We start from the raw sequence: 25,371 nt of genomic DNA, 5'->3' as shown, positions 1-25,371 counted from the left end.
GGTATTGCTATGAAAAATGTTAGCATCAGCATGAGATAATTATGGCATAGACTAGGTAGTTACAGAAAAAACTAAAAACGGGCATGATGCTAGAGCCATTAGGATAGAAAAGTCAACAGAACTTGACAACTGATTAAATTTAAAGATAAGAAACTAGTAGGAACTTTTTATCCAACTGTGCTTGCACTATGGATTCATAATGAGGGAACCTGGCCTCATCCACGTACATAATGCAAAATCGTATAGAGAAGGGTGTGATAAATTCTGCAGGGGGCTACAGAGTGGCTGGAACAGCTTCATAGTAAATTGATTCTTGAGCTTTGACTTCAAGGATAAATAGAATTTCACCAGATGGGAAAGGGGGTAAAATTTAATAAAGAGGGCAAAAGAGAGGAAAAATATAACTCTTAAAACTTTAGACCCACATGACTGGAGGAAGATGAAAACATAGATTACTGGAGAGAAGTCTGGCAGTAGAGATATTTTAGGTGGAAAGATAATTAATTCAGTTTAGACATTCTTCAGATATATCTAGAGCGTGCCCACCAATCTGAAAGCACTGGGGACACATTCGTGAACAAAACAGGCCAAGATTTTCTGTTTTCATGGAGTTTATATTCTAGTATTTGGAAATAAATACATAATTAGAGGTATACTATTTATCAGAGCTTTATTGTGATGTTTGTTTTCTGTTTTTCTTTCTTTGTTGTCATTCATATCAATAAAATAAAATAGGCAGGCAAGAAAGCATGGGTAGCTAAGAATCTGACTTAAGTCATTGCTCAGGCAACAAAATGTACCATGTAACTATTCCATCTAAGACTTCAAACTGTCCTCAAACTGACCTTGATGTCTACAAGCTTCAGACAAATGGTTTAATAATTGAGAGCAATAAATTAGAGTCAATCACATTTAGTTAGGAGAAAATAAATCTTAGTGTGCTAAAACAAGCTGACCTTCTTCTAGCTTTGCATTTTTATTGCACCCCTCTGCTTTCCATCTGTACTTGATGCTATGCTGAAATCTTCTGACCTTAGCAGGACTTCATGGGATGTGTCTGGACTACCGTTCTCACTAGGTCTTATGGCTGGATTGTTCAAAAGGAGAAAATTATGGGGAAAGTATTTGCAGGTCAGCAATAAGAGTTTTGTTTTGTTTTTTGAGGAAGAATAGCCCTGAGCTAACATCTGCTGCCAATCCTCCTCTTTTTACTGAGGAAGACTGGCCCTGAGCTAACATCTGTGCCCATCGTCCTCTACTTTATATGTGGGACATCTGCCACAGCATGGCTTGCCAAGCAGTGCCATGTCCGCACCCGGGATCCGAACTGGTGAACCCCAGGCCACCGAAGTGGAATGTGCAGACTTAACCGCTGTGCCACTGGGCAGGCAGAAATAATAGTTTTGAGTCACTAACCTTGCAAGTGAAATTCTTGTTGCAATTAAAATACTCAGTTTAAATGAAGAAAAAATATGTCACCTGTTTATTAAGTAGTACGTTTCAAATTCCTTTCAAGGATGCTGGAGAAATACTGAGTAATACCATTTTTTCCTTGACACTGTGGCTGCATAGGATTTATTTCACCCTTCAGTAACCTGATATGCTGAAAAGAGACTGAACATTAAAAGACTTGAAGGTTTTCTGATCTCCACAGTATTGGGAGCCAATCTTTAACGCTCTTACCTAACTGGTTGAAAAGCATTCAGTTAGTTTCCATACAAAAGTATTTGGGGGTTTTGTTTGTTTGTTTATTTGCTTTTCAATGAGTTCCTAGAACTTCAAGTTTTAAATTTTACGTATTAATTTTTACTGAAACTTGCTTATTTAAAATTAATTGTTCTTACCGATTATATCTAATTATAATTGGTATAGTTATATCTAATCATGTCAGTGTAGTATGTCAAAATCATATCAAAACAGTATGGTGCCCGAAGTTATCTCTAGGGGCTTTCCAGGATCTTGGAGATAATTGAGTCTAGTTCTTCAGAGCAAGATGAGGAGCCCATGTGAAGAGTATTTGTCTTTGGAATAGTGTTTCAAATGTTAAATACTTTCATAAATTTAGAGCAGTAACAAACATTAAGTGTCTAATGGGCGCTAAATCTTACAACAGGCATATACAGTCCAAAAATGAATAAGGTATGATTACCCTCAAGAACTTCACAGTCTAGTAAGATTTAGCCTTATTAAGTTATTTTTGTTTATTTATTGTAAGCTACTTTGAATTTCTGGTTTCCTTGTGATCTGGCCAAAACCTGTTATCCCATTTTTAATCACGTAAACCATCAGATCTCCAGATGGTAATAATTTACTTAATAAATGCATGGCTAAATAATAAGCAAAGATTTTCATATATTTTAGAAAAGATTTTAGATATTCTTTTTTTTTAAAGGATTGGCACTTGAGCTAACATCTGTTGCCAATCTTCTTTTTTTTTCCTTCTTCTTCTTCTCCCCCGAGCCCCCCAGTACATAGTTGTATATTCTAGTTGTAGGTCCTTCTGGCTGTGCTATGTGGGACGCCGCCTCAGCATGGCTTGATGAGCGGTGCCATGTCCACGCCCAGGGTCTGAACTGGCAAAACCCTGGGCCGCTGAAGTGGAGGGCGCGAACTTAACCACTAGGCCCTGGGGCTGGCCCCGAGCTTTCAGATATTCTATAATCCACATTTTAGAGACAAAAAAGCTGGTAGGGATCTGACTTAAACCCAAATTTCCAAAATTTAAGTCTACTCAAAAGAGCTTTCTACTACAGTACACATGAGAGTACAATATACAGAAAAATAATTATTTGGTGCTAATGATCATCTTAATTGATTGTGAGATTATTATTTTATCTTGTGCACTGGGGGTGGAATTCATGCTCTGTTCTCCGTGATGTTTCTCCTGTATTATTTCATACCATTAACAGCTTAATAGATATATTTACTTTGTATTAGTTTTCCAGATCAAGAAATTCGTAAAGTGGCAGTGCAACAATTAGACAACCTCTTGAATGATGAACTACTGGAATTTCTTCCACAGCTAGTTCAGGTAAGAATATCAGAGTTGCCAAAGGATTCCAAGATTTTAACTAGTAATTCTCAAAAAGAGTTTCAATGAATCAACAACAGACTACATGAAAGTGATATTGCAATTTGGCCAGCAAAGGAACCAAATTATAACTCATATATCAATATGGGCAATATAGACATTCTCTAGCCAAGATTAGTACAATTACAAAAATGATATGTAAAAGCCAAAAAGGAAATTTTTAAAAAACAAATTCACTTATTAATTAAAACGGAAAATATAGAAATGCTTGTGATGAAATCTTTCCATCTATGTAAAACAAGAAAAAATTAACCAAACAAATGTTGTGTAGAAAATAGTCTTTTGCTAGGCAGCTCCTCATAATTTGTGAGTTTCTTCCCTTTCCCTTAGAATATTCAATATTGATTATAAATTTTATGAAAGTAATTTTATAAGATAATATGCAAATTCTACCACCAGATAGTACATTTTAGTGAAAACGTAAAATATCACAATGTGGTAGTAATTTTAGAAAATAGTGTAAATTTACCTAGAAATATGAGCAAAGACTGATGTAGTCTGGATGTTCTGAAATATAAACAATTACGTTTCACAAATGACCAGTAAGTGACTGAACATCCAAAATACAAACGATAAATTTTTCCAAGTTGACTATATACTGAGTGCTAAATAGGTCTAAAATAGTGTTCTTTATGTTTGGTTTGGTTTGGTTTTTAAGTCAGGTGTTTTCTTGCCTGAAAGGTCAGGTTGTGGTTACAAGCTATTTTAAATGCCAGGTGCCTCAGTTTTTGAACATTTAAGACAGGAAACTCTGAAACTAATGAAAGATGCCTCTATTACTGACTGGAGTACCATGTTACTTGGTACACAGAGTCTGCACTTCTCTGAAGGACTCCTGAAGAGAGAGCTGGTTTAGAAATAGCTATACCATATAGTTACTTCTGCCAATCCTGATAGTTGTAATTTTCCTATACTTGCCAAGATAGTGGGGTGAAAATAAAGATTGATCCAACTTCTAGGAACACTATTCATCTCATCAGCTCATGAGTATTCAGCTCATGAGTATGGGCAACCTACTATATATATAACACGACACAAAAAGTAAGTTTTTAATTTTATCTAGATTAAATTCATTTGAAATTCCCAATCTGAATCAGTACACTTGGCACCAGGAATATCTCTGAGAACCGTATACCTGCAAATCCAAATTCGTAAGACAAGGTGCATGCAGAATCCAATCTAGCAAATACGTAGAGATAAAATTGCAACTATTCTCTAATTAGAAATGAAGATTATAAATTGTTCTGAAATAGAAAGGAGTGTATAATGTGACTAGAAAATAAATAAAAACTGGGAAGAATTTTCAAAACATTCATTGTAGAGTTTGCCCTTAAACTTCCAAGCTCTCCCCCAACTTTAAAACTTTCCAAGTCATAAACTATCCTGTGCTATTGATTATTTTCTAGAATTATGTTATTTTGTTGTGTATTATCTTGTTAGAATTATGCAAGCTATGTTAAAGCAATAAGACAGGACTCTCAGGTGATGATAAAAATAGAAGATATTGTTCACGACTAGGAATCAGTTAAGCCCCAGACCCAGAGGTTATTGCAAACCTCAGGTCATAACCATGCAGGTAGGTTTCAAGAACAGCGCTTGATAATGCAATGTGCACCCGAAATATTGCCTACTTCCTACATGGTGAGGCAGGATTTAGGGAGAAATTGTACCCGTTACACAGAGTGATGCAAGGGAAGCAATTCAACAGCAACAGATAGTTATTGAATACAACCAGAAATGATGGGGAAATCTAAAAAGAAAGCTAAAAAGACAAGCATGGAAGTAAATTCTGAGACATCTTTCCTGCTCGTGTGCTCATATGATATGCTCACTATTAGGGCGTAAGCACAACCCATCACCTAGTCAGCCCAGTATTAGCAAGTAAGCGAAAGAAAACCATAGCTGCAGTTTAAGACAACACACATGAAGATCTTTATACATCGAGACAGTATCAAAAGTTTATGCAAATTTGCTGAAATCATATTTGGCATTCTCACACCTTTGGAATTCATAAACTTCCCATCCTTGAGATATATTGAGGTATTTCTTCAGTGTATGTGTGAATGAATGTTGTACTCACTTTTTTCTGCTGTCTGTACTGTGGTATAAAACCTAGCTTAAACTTGGAGTGTGTGAGTGTGTGTATATGTGTATGTGTGTGACTTAAATGGCTCAGGGAGCAACCAAAGATAGAAGCTTTGCCTCTCAAGAAGGGATGAGCATTTTAATGAAGAGAACCTGGTTTTCATTTTCACAACACATTCACATTCCTGTGATGATGATAGGAACCTACCTTTTGACTGCTGACAGTGAAGTCCCTGCAGAGTGCAGGGGAAAGTCTGAATTAGGTCCCTGAGGCTATCAGGGGTTGCCGTTGCTGTCTGTGTTTTCCACCAGATTGATTATCCTAGAAAATCTTAGTTGTTCACAGTGGAGATGAGAGAAAGGATTTGAGAAGGGTGGGTTATGGTGGCAGTGATCAGCTTTGAAACCTCTAAGTAAAGCTTCCAGGTCTGCAGGTTAATACTAATATATCAGTTGGTGAGTTCAGTTAAGGCTTTAAATGTGTGTTAATTTCACCTCCAGAAGAGGAGAAATCTCTATTGTGTAGTGACGTCATTTTTATAATCATGATATGATTTTTTGTGTGTGCCAGGATTCTTCTCCTTAGGCATGGTTGAACTCCACCAGCCTTGATTGAACCTCCAATAACCTGCTCTTACTTATTATCCTGTGATGCTAAAGCATCAATGAGGACAGGAAACAGACTACACAAACGCAGACTGTGTGATGTGTGTGTAGTGTTATTAGTTATACACTAGCTAATAAAGCTATCAAATATATTACTGACTTTTTGTTAACATACTGTCTGTTTTCCTTGGTCTTTTCTCAAGCCTCTTAAGTCCCTCTGTGTTCTGCTATAATTTTGTTACTGAGAAGAAAAGAATGAAGTGATTATATCTCTTACTTCAGGCTGTCAAGTTTGAATGGAACCTGGAAAGTCCTCTAGTGCAACTCCTGTTACACCGTTCATTGCAAAGCATCCAGATTGCCCATCGTCTTTACTGGTAAGGTTAAGTAAAATAGGGTAGGATGCTTTTTTTATTGTCAAGTTCTCTCTGTTGGGGCAGCTTTAGAAGAAGTACAAGATTTCTTTACTTTGTAATTGATATAAACCTCCACTTAAAATTCAGCCAGATTCGAGTCTTTGTCAAGGTTATTTTTATTTGAGTATAATTTAACTGTCATTGTCTTCAAAATCTTTCTTTTGTACAGTTGCTGCTGTTTAAATTCAATCAGAATTTTAAATCTGGACGATAGCTTTCCTATAGCTTTAAATCACAAGTGCCGTTTGTGGTTTTATCTACTTATTGAAGATATCAGTATAAAATCTACTTATAAGACTGTGGATATTTTGGAAGAATGTGTGCTTTAAAAGTAATTTCTGTACAATGTTAGTTATAAACGATAGAGATCAACATATACTCTTTTGGTTGAAAATTCCTAGGGGAGTAAACTTTTCCCGAGTGTAAACTTGGAATATTATTAGTAGAGAATTAAAACTTACATAACAGATATCAGAATTTCTCCCATCATCACTTACTCTTGCTCCTAATGAACATGATGTTCTTTGGAGGCTGTTTTTCCTACTTTTCTTTTATTACTAACCTTGTAAATTCAATTTTATAGCAAAAATTTTAACAATTACAAGTGTCAATACCTAAGGATAAAATCGGATCCATTGTTGTCCTCATGTATGTATAACAGGCATTCAAGCCAGCATTTACTGGCTTTAATTGCTAGTGAAGAATTTTAATTACTATTAAAAAAGAGAATTCAATATCATCTTTGAGTATCATGTTTTACTGCTTTAAAAGACATTATTCATGTAGACATCACTCTTCCCATGAAAATGACTCAAGCATTTCCTTGCAAAGTAGAGATACAGGGAATTTTCAGCCACCAATGTTGTTTTGGTGCTCATTTTCATTTTAGTATAAAAAACAGAACATTTTCCTCTAGTATGTTAGTATAATGAGGCATTAGATACATTGACTGGCTGTAGGCCCTTCACTGAATAGACTCTCTTCTCAAGCTCTGAATGAAGTCTTATTCCTTCCAGTTTTTCAGTCAGCTACTATGGTGCTAAGGGAAGTAATATGGATATACTTGGTGATGTTCTGCTATCATATTAAAGCTAGGTCTCCATTAAACTCCATGTTTACTTCCCTTAACACTTGACTTGCCACTTTTTTGTATGTGTGTGAGGCAGATTGGCCCTGAGCTAACATCTGTTGCCCATCTTCCTCTTTTTGCTTGAGGAAGATTGTCGCTGAGCTAACATCTGTGCCAATATTCTTCTATTTTATGTGGGATGCTGCCACAGCATGGCGTGATGAGCAGCGCTAGGTCTGTGCTCAGGTCAGCACTAGGTCTGTGAACCCCTGGCCACCAAAGTGGAGCACAAACTTAACCATGAGTTGGATAGAAGAAATAGAAAAAAACATAAATTGTAAATTGACTGCTTGTTTTTGAATGCTTTATTTGTGAGAACATGGAAAGGAAAAGGAAGATTGAGGGAGATTTTAAAATATCTACATCCTTTTAAAACTTAAATAAAAATTAAGAATCAGACAAACTATACTAAGCATGAAATAATGTTGCTTATATTTAACATGTGTCTTGGAGTTAAAAAAAAATAGCTGGTGGCTAGCATCATGTTTAGGGAATGCTTGTGTGTAGAATGTTAAATTAAAACTTTAAGATACAGCTCAGACCCCACATGCTATATTTTAAAAAATTCTCAATGTATCTTTCCTTAAAAAAAAACAATGCCTTCTAATAATAATAATGATAATGATAATAATAATAAAAGGTAGAGATCCATCAGCCATCAGTTTAATGATGTTTTTTCTCTTGGATGAGCTACTGCTTCTTTAGATTCAGCATACTCAGCTCTAAACTCAGCATCTTGCCCTGCTCACCCAGGCTTTGGAGTCTTCTCTGGATTCTCTTGTTTCTCACTAACATGCCCAATTGTTTACCAAGCCCTCTATACCTCTCTACCTCCCAAATAGCTCTCCCCCAACACTGCTTCCACCTGCCACTGCCACTGATCAGAGGTTGCCTCATTAGATGTTGAATTATGAGTAAATAGGCTTAGACAGGAAACCGTCTTGACTGCTTGGCATCACTGTGTGCAGCCTTCCTGAAAGGGGAAATTGACTTGGAGTTACCGCAAGTCTCCTTCATGGGACGGGTGAATGTAACATGAGTAGCCCCTATTTTTCTTGTGAAGGGAGTTAACAGTAAGCTTTGGATTTGTAAGATTTAAAAGCTTTCAATCCCAGTTTGCACACTAAAAGATGGCTATAAATGGGAACCGTAGCATTTTAGGGTCACACTTAGGAGGCCCCTCCCTCTATCATATAACAATTAATTATAGAAGGTTAAACTCAGTGCCCCTTTCTGTTTTGGATAGGAAACAGTTTAACTGTTAGTGAGATATTGGGTTGAATGGGGATCCCCAAAAAGATATATATACATCCTAACTCCAAGAACCTGTGAATATGACCTTATTTGGCGAAAGGGTCTTTGAAGATGTAATTAAAGATCTTGAGATTAGATCAACCTAGGTTATCAGGGCGGGTCCTAAATCCATTGACAAGTGTCCTTATAAGAGACAGAAGAGGAGAAGACACACACACACACACACACACAGAAAAGGCCATGTGGAGATGGAGGCATTTACTGGAGTGAGGTAGCCCAAAGTGAAAGAAATGTCCAGAGTCAGCAGAAGCTAGAAGAGGTGAGGAAGAGTCTCTCCTAGAGCCTCAAGAGGGAGCACAGCCCTGTCTTGATTTCCGACTCCTGGACCCAGGACTGTGAGAATTTCTGTTGTTTAAGCCACCAGGTGGTAGTAATTTATTATAGTAGACACAGGAAATAAATAATGCAAGGAAGGGACATTATGAAGGGCCCTGACTAGATTGGCTGTGGTGTCGTGTCATGCAGGAAGCTTTCTTTGACCCTCTCCCCAGCCACCATCTGGGGTTGACTGAGTATTGCTTCCACATTGTATCCCAGAGTGTGCTCTATGGACCCTGCCAGGAGTCATGTCACACTACCTTAACACTCCTGTTTCCCTGTCTACTTCCACCCCTACTGCATATAGTGGCTGATGATATCAGTGATGTCATACTCTTCAGTGTACTAATCCCACCAGTGTCTGGAACTCCGGAGATACTAAAAAAGGGTTTTTAAAACCATAAAACCGTAGAAATTTCTTTAAGGTCATCAATATTTTTACATGCCAGGAATCCTGTACAGTGCATTCTCAAAGGCACTGCTGGTGGCCCAGCCAGATCCCCTTTACCTGGCCGGTGCACCCATCTCGCACTTCTTTGGCTATTGACTGCTAATTGACAACTACTTCTTCTCTGGAGAACTGTGCTCTGTTAATAATTGTGTTCCCACCTGGTCTGGGAAGTGGGAAATCTCTGAGGTGCAATTTACATTCCAGAGCCTCCCCAGGGATAGGATCAAGGCTAGACCTGACCTTGACCTCGTCCTTGTGAACTCCTCCTCTCTCCTATAATGTTTCCCTTACTCCCTCACAGGATTTTTTTTGAAGAGCATTCCTTAAGCAAATCACATACACCTAAATCGCTGATTTATACTCTGTTCTAGGGAACTTGAACTAAAATAAGCATTTCTTTATTGAAGATAAAGAATTTAAATATGTGTTTTAAAAAATTGGAACATCAGCATGCTATGAAATGTTTCACAAACAGAACAACAATATTGCAGTCTTTTATATGCATAATAGTAAGTCTGATTGAATGAGCTCCTAGAGAGAGCCAATTTGAGTCAAAATCTATATGGTAGGGAGCCATTTTATAACATGGCTCCTTTATAAATTGTTACTTAAGGCATGTGCTGCAAAAATCTAAAGGTATTCCTTTCATAGTGTGGGGACAGCCTGAGATGAAGCCCCCATTTGCAAACTCTGTAAGAGCAGCATTTTTTTCTGCTTTATTCATTCATATATCACAAGAACCTAATACAGTACTTGGCACTTGACAAATAGTCAAAAAATTATTGTTGAAGGAATGAATAGGAATAAGTTGCCTGAACCTTGCTGCACTCATACAGATTTGTGACAATAGGGGGCAGAAGAGGGCTGCTTGAGTAATCACTTGGGCTTGATGCCAAACCAGAGTGGCAAGGCTAGAACAATTTCAGGAGTGGGCCCAATCGGGTAGTAGGCAATGGATATCACTAGTGATGGCAAAACTGGATTGGAGGGAGAATGCAAGCAGAAGTCAAGGACAAACCTAGGCCAGAAATTAGGGCCTGAAGAACAAGCTGATGCAGCAGTGTCTACTGGACCAGTTCGGAGAACCAAGGAAATGGTGTCTCTGCTACCATGATGCCTTTCCAAGGTGGCATTTGGTATTAAACGACCATATATTATGAGCTTTAATATGCTACCCATAAAGTTGAGATGATGCAAAATCTGCCAATTCATTTTCTAAACCATCTATCCTAAACTTATCTAGAATTTTGGGGCAATTTCTCAGATCAGGGACTACTCTAAATAAAGCAAAATAATGTGGAAATTTTAAGTCGTATGATTTGAAGTCATGCATATTCCTCCTGCTCCCTCTCCTAAATGTGTCTCCCCTGATGTCTAAAATTCTCTCACTAGTGAGTCACTCATTTAGGTTAGGTATTGTTCCCTCCAAGAAGTTCCCTTCTAATATGAAAAAATATATATTCAGAACATAATGCTTATGATGAATTAGTTTATCATTTGTTCATTTTTGTGGCAAACATTGAGATGCTAGACGCTGTTGAGCTATTAAAGATAAAACAGAATGTTGTTAGTGCTGTTGAGTGGATTCTGACTCCTAGCTACCCTGTGTACAGCAAAGTGGGACCCTGCCCTGTCTTTTTGCTCCATCCGCTCACCTTCTAGCACTGTATCAGGTAATGCTCCACTGCTATTCATAGGGTTTTCATGGCCAATTTTTTTCCGGATGTGGGTGGTCAGGTTCTTCTTCCTAGTCTGTCTTATTCTGGAAGCTCCTCTGAAACCCATCCACCATGGCTAACCCTGATGTTATTTGACCCAGGTGACATAGCTTCCAGCATCACAGCAACACCCAGTTCCCACAATATGACAACTGACAGAGGGATGGTGTGGGTCCCTGATGGGGAAACAAACCTGGGCCACAGTAGTAAGAGCACCTAATCTTAACCATTAGAACACTAGCTAAATAGAATGGTTCTCTTTTTTTTGAGGAAGATTAGCCCTGAGCTAACATCTGCTGCCAATTCTCCTCTTTTTTCTGAGAAAGATTGGCCCTGAGCTAATATCCATGCTTACCTTCCTTTACTTTATATGTGGGACCCCTGCCACAGCATGGCTTAACAAGCAGTGTGTAGATCCACACCCAGGATCTGAACCAGCGAACCCCACCCGGGCCGCCAAAGCGAACGTGGGAACTTAACACTGCGCCACTGGGCCGGCCCCCCCAGAATGGTTCTTGCTTCAAGAATCTCACAAGCTAACAACACATTAGCATCCAGGCAGCAGGAAAGAACCCACTAGCTAAGTGGCGGGGACAGAGTAGAAGGAGGGAACTGACAACAAATGCTTTCCGTTACATTTTTGCCTATGACCTACAATGGAGAGAGGCAAGGATGGACATCAAGTAAAATCAAAAAGCCTAAATATGTGCTCCCATTCTGTCAGAGTTAAACACTGACAGAGGCATCCAAATGAATACACAAAGGAAGTGAATGCTGTCTGTGCTTTGATGTCTGAAATCCTCCCTGAGGTAAGAGTAAAGAGCTGTGCTTTAGGGAGTTACCACCATGTACCAGAGCTCACGTGATGCAGTCAATGGGAGGTGTTAAAGCCTCGATGCTTTACCTGCTAGAATCATTATCTTGCTACTAATTCACCTCTTTACCTTTACAATGTAATAAATAATAAATTATTGCTTCACTTTTTTGTAAGGGGAAGATGTGTCTTGCTGTCATTTAATATTGATCTGTTATAATCACCTTTCACTCCGTTGTTCTCAGAAAAGTATACACCAGATAAAATCCCCATAATAAACGATCCACTAAACTAATAATAGCTGTTCTCTACCCCGACCAACTTGGAAAAAAAGGGACAGATATTTGTAAGGAAGTTTACATTTTACATAACAATCTGTAAAATCCAATAGCACAGGTTTTTAGTTAAAGCATAATATAGGAAGAGTTGTTGTCTGTTTTATTTCTATTTTATGTGATCGAGGTTTTATGTAGCTCCTTTAATGAAAGGATTTTTTTAAACAGTATACAATGTTTAAATTAATTTTCTAATATCATTTAAGTCTTATTAGTCCTATTAAATACATATGAAAATAGGATCTGTTACAAACTTCTACCACAATCAATGCAAAATCCAGGAACAGAGCTCCACCTTAAATTTATCCCAAGTTTATATTATTTTCCCTTCAAATTCTTCTATTTTGTTAAAAAAAAGAGAAGAGTTATAAAAATGAACATTTTGTATATGCATACTGACCTCAAATGTTAGACCTTGGATCAGATCTGGCATTTGGGAACTGAACTTTCTAATGCACTCTCTAGCAACTTTTCATTATAATGGCCACATGCAATTACGTCAGGGCTTCCTTAGATAGAAATCTGGTTTCTCTGTAATAATATCAGTTCCCCTCCGTCATAGTTTATGCTAGAGATTTGGGTTGAGGCCTTGAAAAACAGCATTATACTGCTTAATGTTCATTGTTTCTCAGACTACAGCTTTGCTCTAGCCAGCAATAAATATGGCCAACAAAAAGACATTCTGTTTAGAAATCATCTTTGTCTTCTAAAAATATTTGAATTTGGCTTCCAAAATGAATAGACTAACATAATTCATACAAATGATTTGCGAGTCAAATTCATCCTTAGGAATCATCTGCTATAATACTTTTTTCCCCCTAGAAAGAGATTTCTACAAGTTTAGTGATTCATCCACTGACAATCGTCTAGCTGATTAAAGAATTGAGATTAGGGGGGTCCAGCCCCATGGCCAAGTGGTTAAGTTTCTGCGCTTGCTTTGGTGGCCCAGGGTCTTGCTGGGTTGGATCCTGGGTGTGGACCTAGCACTGCTCATCGAGCCATGCTGAGGTGGCATCTCACATAGAGGAACTAGAAGGACCTATAACTAGAATACACAACTATGTACTGAGGGGCTATGAGGAGAAGAAGAAGGAGAAAAAAAAAAAAAAAGATTGACAACAGATGTCAGCTCAGAGCCAATCTTTAAAAAGAAAAATGAATTGAGATTAAAATCTTTTTTTTCATTGACATCTCATGCCCAATTCAGGTCTCTTTCCAATTCAAAATCTACTTTTAACAAAAAGTGCACCCTGAAGAATTCATAGTATGTTATTTTTTCTATCAATAATTGGGAACTCATTCAAGTACTGAAGAAGTGGCTTTTCCTTAACTTGAAAGCAAGACTAAAGAGAAAACAGTATTTGAAATATCTTTATATCTAATAGCTCAAAACTTTTGCCATTAGGTGTTGGTATGATCCACAAGTGCTATCAATTATAGTATTAATAGGTACGTGAAGTAAGCTCCAAAAAAAATTGTCTACTTAAAAGAGTTTTGAGGGAAACAGTAGGTTTTTCTCAGAATCTTTCTTTTGTAGTTCCTGATTCATACTTAAAACACTAAATTTGCTCTCTTAGTTTTACTATTAAACCATGATTGATAAGAAAACAATTGCTGAGTAATTTACTTAGCAGACTCAGTTTGTACTTATTTTTTTTAAGACACATTATATAAAACCAAGACTTTCTCAGTTTTCTCAAAAACGCTGGTTACTTAAGCAGCTAGCAATATGCTAATGAAATTCAAGTCAGCCATTTCCTCAAGTTAAACAAGTTAGAAAATAAATTCCTATAGTCCAGATCAGAACTTGGCAACAATAAAATGTAAGAAGAATCAATCTTTGCTTTCCTTCTAAGTAAAAATACTCAGGAAGCAATTGGATATAAAAGCCTGAAGAGCAGGAGAAAGATTTAGATTGGTGACAGAGAATCAGAAAGAATCAGCACATTGATGGTACTTGCCAGGCTTCCATCTTTTGGCCCAGTCATGCTCGAATTTGGAATTTTCACCCAGATTCCTTGAACTTGGACCCAGATAAAAAAAGAGAGAGAATCAGAGAATCATGTTGAAGGTATTTTTAGGTGCCAGGTCTAGAAGTAGCACACGCCACTTTTGTCGTCTTGTCTTTTTTTTTCCAGTTTTCTTGAGAAATAATTGGCATACATTACATCACTGTGTAAGTTTGTGTACAGCATGGTGGTTTGATTTACATATATTGTGAAATGATTACCACGATAAGTTCAGCTAACATCCATCATCTCATATAGATACAATAAAAATTAAAAAAGAGGAAAAGAAAAAATTGTCTTTATAATGAAAACTCTTAGTGTTTACTCTCCTAACAACTTTCCCGTATATCAGACGGCAATCATAACTATAGTCACCATGTTTTACACTGTATTCCTAGTACTTATTTATCTTACTACTGGAAGTTTGTACATTTTGACCACCTTCTCCAATTTCCCCTTCCCCCACCCTTTGCCTCTGGTAAGTACAAGTCTGATCTCTTTTTCTGAGTTTGGTTTTGTTTTTTAGATTCTACACAGTGTTTGTCTTTCTCTGTCTGACTTATTTCGCTTAGAATACTGCCTTCAAGGTCCATCCACGTTGTCGCAAATTGTAGGATATCCTCATTTTTTGTGGCTGAATAGTATTCCAGTATATATATACCACAACTTCTTTATCCATTCATCCATTGCTGGATACTTAGGTTGTTTCTCTGTCTTGGCCATTATAAATAATGCCGCTATGAACATGGGGGCAAAGATATCTTTTTAAGTTAATGTTTTCATTTCTGTTGGATATATTCCGAGAAGTGGAATTATCAATCAGATTGTAGTTCTACTTTTAATTTTCTTTTTTTTTTAAAGATTGACACCTAGGCTAACTGTTGTCAATCTTCCTTTTTTTTTTTCTGCTTTATTTCCCAACACCCCCCCCCCCGCCCCCCACCGCCGCGATGCATAGTTGTATATCTTAGTTGCAGGTCCCTCTAGTTGTGGGTTGTGGGACGCCGCCTCAATGTGGCCTGACACTCGGCGCCATGTCCGCGCCCAGGATCCGAACCCTGGGCCGCCGCAGCAGTGTGTGTGAACTTCACCACTCGGCCACGGAGCTGGCCCCATCTACTTTTAATTTTCTGAGGATCCTCCATAATGTTTTCCATAGTGGCTGTACCAATTTACAATCCCACCAACAGTGCACAAGGGCCCCTTTTCTTTACATCCATGCCAGCATTTGTTATCTCCTGTCTTTTTGATGATGGCCTTTCTAACAGGAGTGAGAGGACTCATCACTTTTGCCTATATTCTGTAGGTCAGAAATCAATAACAAGACCCATCTAACTGCAAGGGAGTATAGGAAAGTGAGCCAGGTGTATACCTAAACACAGAAGCAAAGTGCTGTTTGATCTGGTAAACCCCAAGCAGTGTCTTCCAACGAGGTAAAGCAAGAGAAATGACTCAAAAATTTGGCCATCAAGTGGTAGCGGGCCAGTACTAACCTTTACATATATTAATTGGCTTTCTTTTCAAAAACTAAAATTTGTCTCAAAAGACAAAAAAAGAGTGCTTTCTAACTACTTGATTAAGAATCATCACTTTGACAGACATCACCTAAAAATGTCTTTTACTCAGCAATTCTATAAATATTTCCAAGAGATTTAACCTATGGATATATTTTGTAACCATTTTACCTGGAGGGCTCATTATTAAGATTTTTATTTAGCTATTTTATTTATTTAGATGAGTGACTGACATCTTGGCCTAAGAGGTCTAAAATTGAATTAAATATTCCTACCCTGTACTCTTTCGATCCTTGTCCCCACTGTTACCAAACTTTCTTTTTTATATGCAATGTCCTGGTTTACAGCTACTACCAAGACACCAAGATACCCAACAGAGAAAATCTGGGAGGCATTTTTCTTACCCAATAACCTTCCTCATTCAATCAATCCTTAAGACCTGACTGTTGTTTCCCATAAATATGTCTTGAATTTGTACCTTCTTTTCTGTTTCCATGGTTAGCACCTTAGGGCAAGCCTTCAGTGTCACCTACTTGGACTATTGCAATAGTATCCTAACTTTTTTCCTTTACTTACCTTCTTACCAATCTTCAGCCCGTCCATCCTCCACTCTGCTCTCAGAATAATCTTAATGTAATGCAACTTGATCCCTAACTCATAAAGTCAGCTGTAGTTCCTGGGTAACCTCCAACTGGTTAGCATAATTTCACAATTCTAGGCAGCTCTTTCCTGCTGACAGGGTTTAGAACTCATAGACTGTGAGATAAAAATCTATTCTCCTTTAATATGATCTTGGAATAGATTTTCATGATCTCAACTCTGCCTACCTCCTACCTCCATTTTGTATGGCTTTCTACATCCAAACATAGTCTTTTCCATTCTCAAGTAGTTACCCAAATTTTCAGACATCTTTCATGCCCTAGTGACTTTGTTCATGGCATTTCCCTCTGCTTGAAATGCTGTTGTCCTGTTGTTTACCCAGAGTCCTTTAGGACTCAGCTCAAATTTTTATCCTCTTTGAAGTTGTCTCTGACCTTTGCTCTTGTACACACTGCCAATACAGTTCTTAGCATATTGCATACTTTTGTTTACTTCACCATTTTGCTTTTCTTTAAGATACTTTGGGCTACAAGTAACAGAAAATCCTGATTCAGCTGGTTTAAACAATGTGAAAAATTAATTATCTCACATAACAAGAAGGTGGTTAGTAGAGTGATTCGAGAGTTTGTCATTGCAGCTGCTCACTGATTTTGTCATAAACCCAATTTCTTTGCATCTTTCTGCTCTGTCAACCTCGGTGTGTTGACTTGTCCTCAGTCCAGTTCATATTATGGTTACAAGAAGACTGCCATAGTTGATGTTACATCCATATTTGGCACCATGCAGCAAAAAAAAAAGAGGGCTGATCCTTTCCCAGCAAGAAAAGTTGTCTCTAAACCCCGTAGCAGTGTTAACGTCCTATATCATTTGCTGGAATTGGGTCACATGTCATCCTGAACAAATCACCTGATCAGATGGCAATTGGGTGAATTGACTTATCCAATTAGCTTAGAATATTCAGAATTTATCCCTAAACAGATCATCTTCCCTGAAGGTTTTGATATCTGAGGAGGATCAGATTCTTTATTTAGATGTGAGGGGAGAATAGATTTGGTATAGATAAAACCCTCTGTTCCATTTCTGGACTGTGAGGCCTCATATTAACCATCCATCCTTAACACAGAGCATTGCATATAGTACATATAATTGGTGCTCAATAAATACGTGTTAAATGAATTTTAAAAAAAATAATCATACCACGTACATTTGTACTGCCTAAGGTTAACATTTCTTGACTACTGTACTTAAAATAGCAGGCAATCAAAACAGGTCATATTAAAATAAATGTGTAGAGTTGGTCATTGATATTCTCATAATCACTTTTGCTCTTTTTAAAAAATAGACTCTCCCAGCTCGTTGGAATTGAAGAAAGTTGATTTAAATGATTTACAAAAAAATGATTCTCTGGAATAGAAGTTTTTGAAGAAAGATTTGATGTTAACATTGATTTAGTCCACAGTGTGAGGTGCCTTAACTATGACTTAACTACGCTGTTTCTTAAAACCCTGATTGCAAATGAAAGGCTATGTCCAGTGATTTGGCAAGAAGCGTTTTATGGGGAGACTGTGCCAAGCAGTCAGTATTTTTTAAAATACAGTTTTCTATATTGAGGATCTCTGTTAGCTTTGAGGAATTACTGAATAGTTTCTGATTTTTGCTGGCTCCTATATTCTACAGTTGTTTTTTTTTCCCCCTTATACTGTTCTTTTTGTTTTGTATCAGTTGGTAAGTCAGTCCTTGATTTTCAGGCCCTATTTTACAATCTTTGTTCATCAAAAGATCACTCTTTGAAAAGGTTGAATGAAGATTTTTCTTGTTTTTCTTCTAACTCAATTTTCTATTTCATTTGTGTGCAATTATTGTAGTTACAAGAGAAAGACTGTTACTCTATTTTTCCTTGTCTAAAAAACTTTATATGTGTTGCTCACAAAAATCCAGACTTGGACATTTCAATCAAATACTTGTCATGTTTAATAACTTAAAAATTTTCTTCTATTTTGGCATATATGATTCATTTTTGACCAATGACAAATGAACAGCTTGCACAAATAGTGCTTGTCTGCAGAGTTGACAGTCTGCCTGATATACTAACCACTCTTGACAGGATGTCGAGTAATTAATGTATCTTGCTTGAGTTTGGTCATCTGAAATTGTGAAAGGGAGAAATCCTAATGTACATGTCACTTTCTTTTTAAATCGAGCACTGTGTACCTGTGTTTCCCAAGGCACCATAAATGTCATTTATTTACCAAAATGGTGGAGCTTCTATTATTTTCGTCCAAGTAAAATTTGCCATCACTTTTAGAGAGGCTGCTGCTCAATGAACTATTGACACAAATTGATTGATGACTCTGAAAAGTCTCACAAGACTTAATCTAGAGCTTCAGTTACTAGATGTTGTCAGGGCAGCTACATAAATAGACCAGTGGGCTCCTGTGAACAGAGGCAGGAAAATGCGTGAGAAGTATATTGAGGAAAGAGATAGTATTATGTTAGTCATCCATTCTTTTATTCATCTGTCTATTCTCCAAGTTTTTATTGAGGGCCTATTATATACATAATTTATAGCTCTTTTGTGAAAGAGATAGAAAATATAAACAAATGATAACAAACATAGTTTAAGAAAAGTGGTCTTTTAAGCCTCCTTGCTATTTCAGGCAGTTACCGCAGATGCTAGAGTCTATTTTCAACTCTGTTGTCTCAACAAATTAATTTAAACATTTCATTCAGTGATTTTTCAAGTCCTCCTTGATTGGATTATAAATTATTTATTCTTGGAAATGGTTGTGTCAAATGTGCGGAGAGCCCCTTTCCAGGCTTAAGGAACTTCAGGAACTAAATTGGTGATTAGATGGTGACTTGGATGATCTTCTAGAATATTTTAATATCTTTTCTCTGCGATAAAGACCAGAGTACTCAGGTTTATCAACTCGAGTATGGCTCTGACTTGAAAAGTATTACTAAGAATTCTAATCATCTGTTTTCAATAGTCTTTCTTGTCATGACAACATTGCCTTGTGGTAAACATATATAGTTAGATACTATGCTAGTCACCTTTTCATATTATTTCACTAATTCACAGCAATTCTATTATCTCCATTTTTCAGATGCAGAAGTTAGTACTGAGAGGCTAAGTATACAAAGCTACTAAGCAGAAGAGCCAAAATTTGACCCTGTACCCTACCCACTATGATCCTCCAACCCACTTAAGTACTATGAAAGATATAACAATAACAGTAAAAGTCAGAATAATGTAATAGTAAGAGAACAAGATTTTGGAGGAAAACATACTTAAGCAGCAATTAAAACTCAGGTCTCTACTAGCTGTATGGTTTTAAAAAAATTACTTAACCTCCCTAATCTTTTTCATATTCTGTAAAAGAAATAAAATTATGCCTAACAGAGTTATTGCTAAAATAAATTGGGATCATGTAAATCAAGATCCTTAATATAAATTTAGTTCTTCCAAAGGATATATTTTTTGAATTAGAAAGCATGAGAAATATCCCCCAAATTCCAGTTCCCAAGATTGTATCACAAATTAATAATTACATAGAATTAAGATCTTAGATTCTTGACATTTGACTTCTCCTACCATTGCTCTTTGTTTTATTCCAATTCAAATTTATAACTAAACTTTAATAATAGAATTTGAAATGGGTGGAAGTGAGATCAGAAAAATCACTGTAAAAACAAACTAGACTAGAAACTTATTTGAGAAAAGTATCTTGAAACATTGTAAGTGTCAGAAAAAGTTAGGAATCTGTGCATTACTTAGTTTCAGAGAAGTTTAACAGACAAAGGAATCGAGCAACATTCACAGGTTGCCTGTTGATACATGCTTTTACATTTCAACAGCCAACATTTGTCTCACTCACACCACGCATCTGCCTGCTAGCACAGTTCAGAAGAAGAAAATTTAAGTAAAAATTTTCATCAATCCTTTGGTTATTTTAAAGGTTTGTGACTGTGCACTGCAAATGTAAAATTGTGCTCACTGAGGAAGTTAGGAACTTAAAAGGCAAAGAACTTAATATCCCTTACAACAGCAACAGAATGGATCGCTAAAGTGTTGCTCAACCTATCACAGTGGTCTAGTGGTTAAGATTTGGCATTCTCACCACCTTGGTCTGCATTGGTTGTTATACTGTGGCAGCTGTGTGATGTTGAAAGCTATGCCACGAGGTATTTCAAGTACTAGCAAGGTCACTCACAGTGGACAGTTTTCAGCAAAGCTGAAAGATTAGAAAGAAGGACCTGGCAACCGGCTTCTGAAAAGATTGGCCATGAAAATCCTATGAGCGGATGGTGTGAAAAGACCGGGCAGGGTTCTGCTCTGCTTGGATTTTTCCGTTATTTAGCTGGATTTTTATACCTTAAATGATTTGGTGTAAAACTTTTATAATAAACCTTGTTACTGAACATGTGACTTCAGTGAGATAATTTGTTCTTGAGCTATAATAATGCCATTTAGCCAGGGTTTCATTTTCATAGTTGGCAGTTCCTTCCAGTTTGAGAATTGGTTAATGACATGTGAAGATTGGATATTTCTCTATTCTCTTTCCTTTACTTGGGTAAAGGATCCTTAGTAATAACTGTCCTGGAGAAGTTATTTGTTATTTCTGTGCATACATTATAGTTGGTCTAATTGGTTCTCCAACCTCTGGATGACACCGTACCTACCATTTTTGGCATTTTATATGGAAGCAACTGGTGATCCCAGCTATGACATATCAGGCCTTTTTGGTCCTGGGCGGTTGACTTACACTTTCTGAGCCTCCATTTCCTCATGTGTAAAACAAGAGTTATAATACCTACCAAAAGTACCTAGCACAGGTCCTGACACCTATGGTAACTCAGTAAATATATGTTGAATAAATCACTAATTGAAAGAATTGAGATTTTTTTGAGGGTGAAATAACATAAAATTATGCAGTAGGCCTTGTACAGCTCCTAGCCTTAACAAATATTTCTTCTTCTGCTTTCCCTCTTTCCTCTTCTTCTTTTTATTATTTAATCAACTTCATTTGTTGAAGGATAGTTTGGGAATTTGTGTGTGTGTGTGAGGAAGATTGGCCCTGAGCTAACATCTGTTGCTATTCTTCCTTGTTGTGCTTGAAGAAGATTGTTGCTGAGCTAACATCTGTGCCAATATTCCTCTATTTTATGTGGGATGCTGCCACAGCATGGGTTAACAAGCAGTGCTAGGTCCACTTCAGGGATCCGAACCTGCGAACCCTGGACCACTGAAGCAGAGCGCACAAACCACAAATTCAACCACTATACCACCTGGCCTGGTTTGGGAATATTTTAATTGTCCTCCTCAGCCAAAGCATGTTATCCAAGTGGGCATAAATCTGTAACTCTGTGGTCTACATTATGTACATTCCATCTGAGTGTAAATGGGAAAATTTCTGGGACACCATTCCTGGTGTTTTTCACCATCCCATATCTTACCACCCATTCTAGACAGTTGCATTTCTAAATCTATGATTCAGCTAAAACCCAAAGCCTCAAGAGCCCCTGACATCCTTTTTCACCAATAAATTATAGGTCCACCCTTCAGCAACTCCTATCCATGACTACATAATAAATCTTGTCATCCCTAGGAATGGTTCCTTATCTGAAGTTTTAAACTCAGAAATCAAATGTATTAACCCTTTCATATTTTGACTTTACTGCTCACACTAAACCTGGAGTTCAGTGCCAGTAGAAACTCCAGTCCTGACCTCTGCATGTTCTTCAGGCTCATTCAACCACTCATCATTTGACTTACTTCCCTAACAACCTTCCTAGCCACTCATTTACAAAGCTGGGCTAATTTCCTCTCATTACCTTCTGTCTACCAAGTCACTTATAAACTGTCTCATGAATCAGTACCCTCCTCTCCATCTCCACTAAACTCTTAGTTCAGGATATTATCATTTCCTTACTAATAGTGCTGTTGTTTATTTCATCTACCCAATTCTGCAATGCCTATAAAATAAAGATCAAATTCATTAATTCTGTCTTATATATAAGGACCCACAGGGTAAATTTTATTTTATTATCAATATCAGGAAAACTTGTGCTTCTCCAAAGCACCAGTTTGTTTTTAACATGTGAAAATGTTGCCTCTCTTCACTCATAGGGTAATAGTTAATAAAGATCTGCTTCACTGCACCTGGATGCAAAACTTAGTTTTACTAGTCCCTAGGTATCTGACTTTCAGCAAGGTACTTAACTTTTGTAAGACCCATTTTTCCCAGCATCAAAAATGAGGATAGTAATAATATTTACTTTCAGAGGGTGTTGTGAGAATTAATGTAATATCATCATATTTGGGACCATGGAGTTGCACAGCCAGAGATTCCAACCAGGCATCAGGCTTGTAGATGTAAGAGTTGTGGTCCTATCCATAGGAAGAATTTATTCATTAAACATTTAGCAAGCACTTCCATGAGTTAAGTCATGTGGTAGTCTTCAAGGATACAGCAATGGATATAACAGACCAAAATTTCTGCACGTCCTTGTGTAGCTTTTAAGAGGAATAAGATATATACTTGTAAAATGCCGATAAGAGCTAGGAAGAAAAATGAAACACGAGATACAAAAAGTTCAAGGATCAAGGAGTTGCCATTTTAGGACAGAGTAGCAAGGGAAAGGCCTTATTAACAATGTGGCACTTGACATATCTAGCATGAAATACTTAAAAATATCTTAATAGTCTTCCTGCTTCCGTCTTTTCTCCTCTATAATATTCTCCATGGAGCAACCAGAGAGACTCTTTTTAACCTTAAGTCATATGGAACCATTCCCTTGCCAAGAATCAAACAATGGCTTTTGCTTCACTCAAATAAAAAGACAAAATTCTTATGATGATGTACAAGTTTTACTGCGTAATTCGTTACTTCTCTAATCTCTTCAACTTCTCTCCCCTTGCTCATTCCGTTGCAGTTACACTTGACTTGCTTGCTTCTCCTTGAATGCTCTTTGAATGCAAGACACATTCCTGCCACACAATCTTTGCTCTGACTGATTCTTTTCTCTAGAACAGTTTTCCCAGATATAGACTTGGCTTACTCCCTCACTTCCTTCAAGTCTTAGTTCAAATGCCACCACATCAGTATTATTTCATCTGAATATTACTCCCAGAATTTCTCCGTCACATTCTTGCTTTGTTTTTCTCCTTAACTCTTATCATCTTTTAACACATTATAGCAATTGCTTAATTTTTTCATACACTGTTTTCCTCCATCGGAATGTAAGTTCCATGAAGAGAGAGGGAATTGTTTCAGTTTGTTTGCTTATACATCTCCTTATGTACAACAGCGCTGGCCACATAGTGAAAACTCAAGAAATATTTGTTGAATTAATGCACGAAATTTAATGTTCATTTTTGTATACTAGAAAAATGGAACTCAGAGAAGTTAGTGATCTTGGAATCATGAAGGTGGTAAAACTCATGTTTAAATCTGAAAAAAAAAGATGGCATTTGAAAAAAAGACCTCAGTGAAGTGAGAGGATGGATGGTATAGGTGTCGGAAGGCAAAAATACCAGGGAGAGGAAATAGCATATGCAAAGTCAGTGAACATTGAGGTGTGAGTTTGGGGTGTTGGAGAGAAAGCAATGAGGCCAATGTAGCTGTATTAACCCGAGCAAGGGGAATAGTGGTAGGAAATGAGGTCTGAGCGGAAAAGGGAGAAGATGAGGGCAGGTTCTGTAAATATTTCTACGCCATTATTAGAATATTGCCTTTAAGTGAAATGGAAAGTCATTGAGGGTTCTGAGAAGAGGAAAGACATGATTGGCTTGTATTTTAACAGAATCACTCTGGCTGTTGCTTTGAAGATCAACTAAAGAGGAACAATGGCAAGAACAAGAAAACTAGTTAGAATGCTAATGCAATAATCCAGATAAGAGATTTTAATGGTTTAGACTAGTGCATGGTAGTAGAAGGAGTAAGAAATCATTGAATTCTGGGGTTTTTTTGAAAATAAAGTCAACAGAATTTTCTGATGAGTTTGTTGAGGGTCCTAAGAGAAACAAATGATGATACCAAGGTTGTTGCCTGAACAACTGAAAGAATAGAGTTTCAGGAGGGCATGTTTCCAGGGATGGGAAAAGATATCATGAAATCAATTTGGATCTATTAAAATCTGAAAACTGCTGAACATCTTTGTCCGGACTACAGATAAAAATGAGAAAATGATCAACACAAAGATGAGGTTTAAAGCCATAAGAATAGATGATGTCATGGGAGAATGAGAAAAGATAGAAAGGCAAAGAAGTCCGAATATTTTAATGGTCAAGCCAACATGTAAAAGTCAAAGAGATAAAGCAGAAGCAGGAAAGAAGACTAAAAGGAACAGTCAGATGTAAAAGATAAACCAAGTGAGCATGGAATCCTGTAAGACTAAATAAAGTATAAAAGTAAAGGCAAGGCGATATGATCAACTTTGTCAAATGCTGCTGCCATGTCAAGTAATAGTGAGATCTGAGTAGCAGAAGGGAGGTCATTGGAGGTCATCAAAAAAGCAGTTTCAGTGGAATGGAGGTGAAAGCCTGATAGAAATAGATTCAAGAGATGATAGAAAGAGAGATATCAAAAGACAATGATTTTAAGAGTTTTACAGGGAAAGGAAGAGAGAAAGGGGGTAGTGGCTGAAGAGGGAGATAGAATCATCAGAGAAGTTTTGTTTGTTTTTAGGATTGGAAAAATAACAGCTTTTTTTATATACTGGTGAAAAAAATAGAGAGGGTAACATTGATGAGACAAGAGAAAGTGAGTTCTTGAGAAATCCTCTGCGGCACAAGAAGATTGGTACACAGAGTACACACATAGTAACAGGAAACAAATGAAGAATATGGAACAGCAAAGTGGGTGGATGTAATAGTATTTGCTTGTGGAGTAAAGGAAAGAAAATCATCTTTTGAATGAAGCAGAAGGTGTTGAGAGTTTGAAGACAGTGGGCTCACTTGAAATTACTG

General features: G+C 37.2%; 1 protein-coding gene across 10 annotated transcripts in view; it reads left to right on the top strand.

Moving 5' to 3' along the window:
• Nucleotides 1-25,371, top strand: part of PIK3C2G (phosphatidylinositol-4-phosphate 3-kinase catalytic subunit type 2 gamma) — a 363,044-nt gene that overhangs the window by 162,730 nt on the left and 174,943 nt on the right. For all 10 annotated transcript variants that reach the window (XM_046638270.1, XM_046638261.1, XM_046638263.1 and 7 more), the window contains 2 exons: nucleotides 2,938-3,031; nucleotides 6,065-6,159. In XM_046638270.1, coding sequence (XP_046494226.1) covers nucleotides 2,938-3,031; nucleotides 6,065-6,159 — 189 coding nt within the window. The remainder of the gene's footprint in view (nucleotides 1-2,937; nucleotides 3,032-6,064; nucleotides 6,160-25,371) is intronic.

Source organism: Equus quagga, chromosome 1 (genome assembly GCF_021613505.1).
Source record: "Equus quagga isolate Etosha38 chromosome 1, UCLA_HA_Equagga_1.0, whole genome shotgun sequence".
Taxonomy (NCBI): domain Eukaryota; kingdom Metazoa; phylum Chordata; class Mammalia; order Perissodactyla; family Equidae; genus Equus; species Equus quagga.
This window is presented reverse-complemented; position numbering and strand designations above follow the sequence as displayed.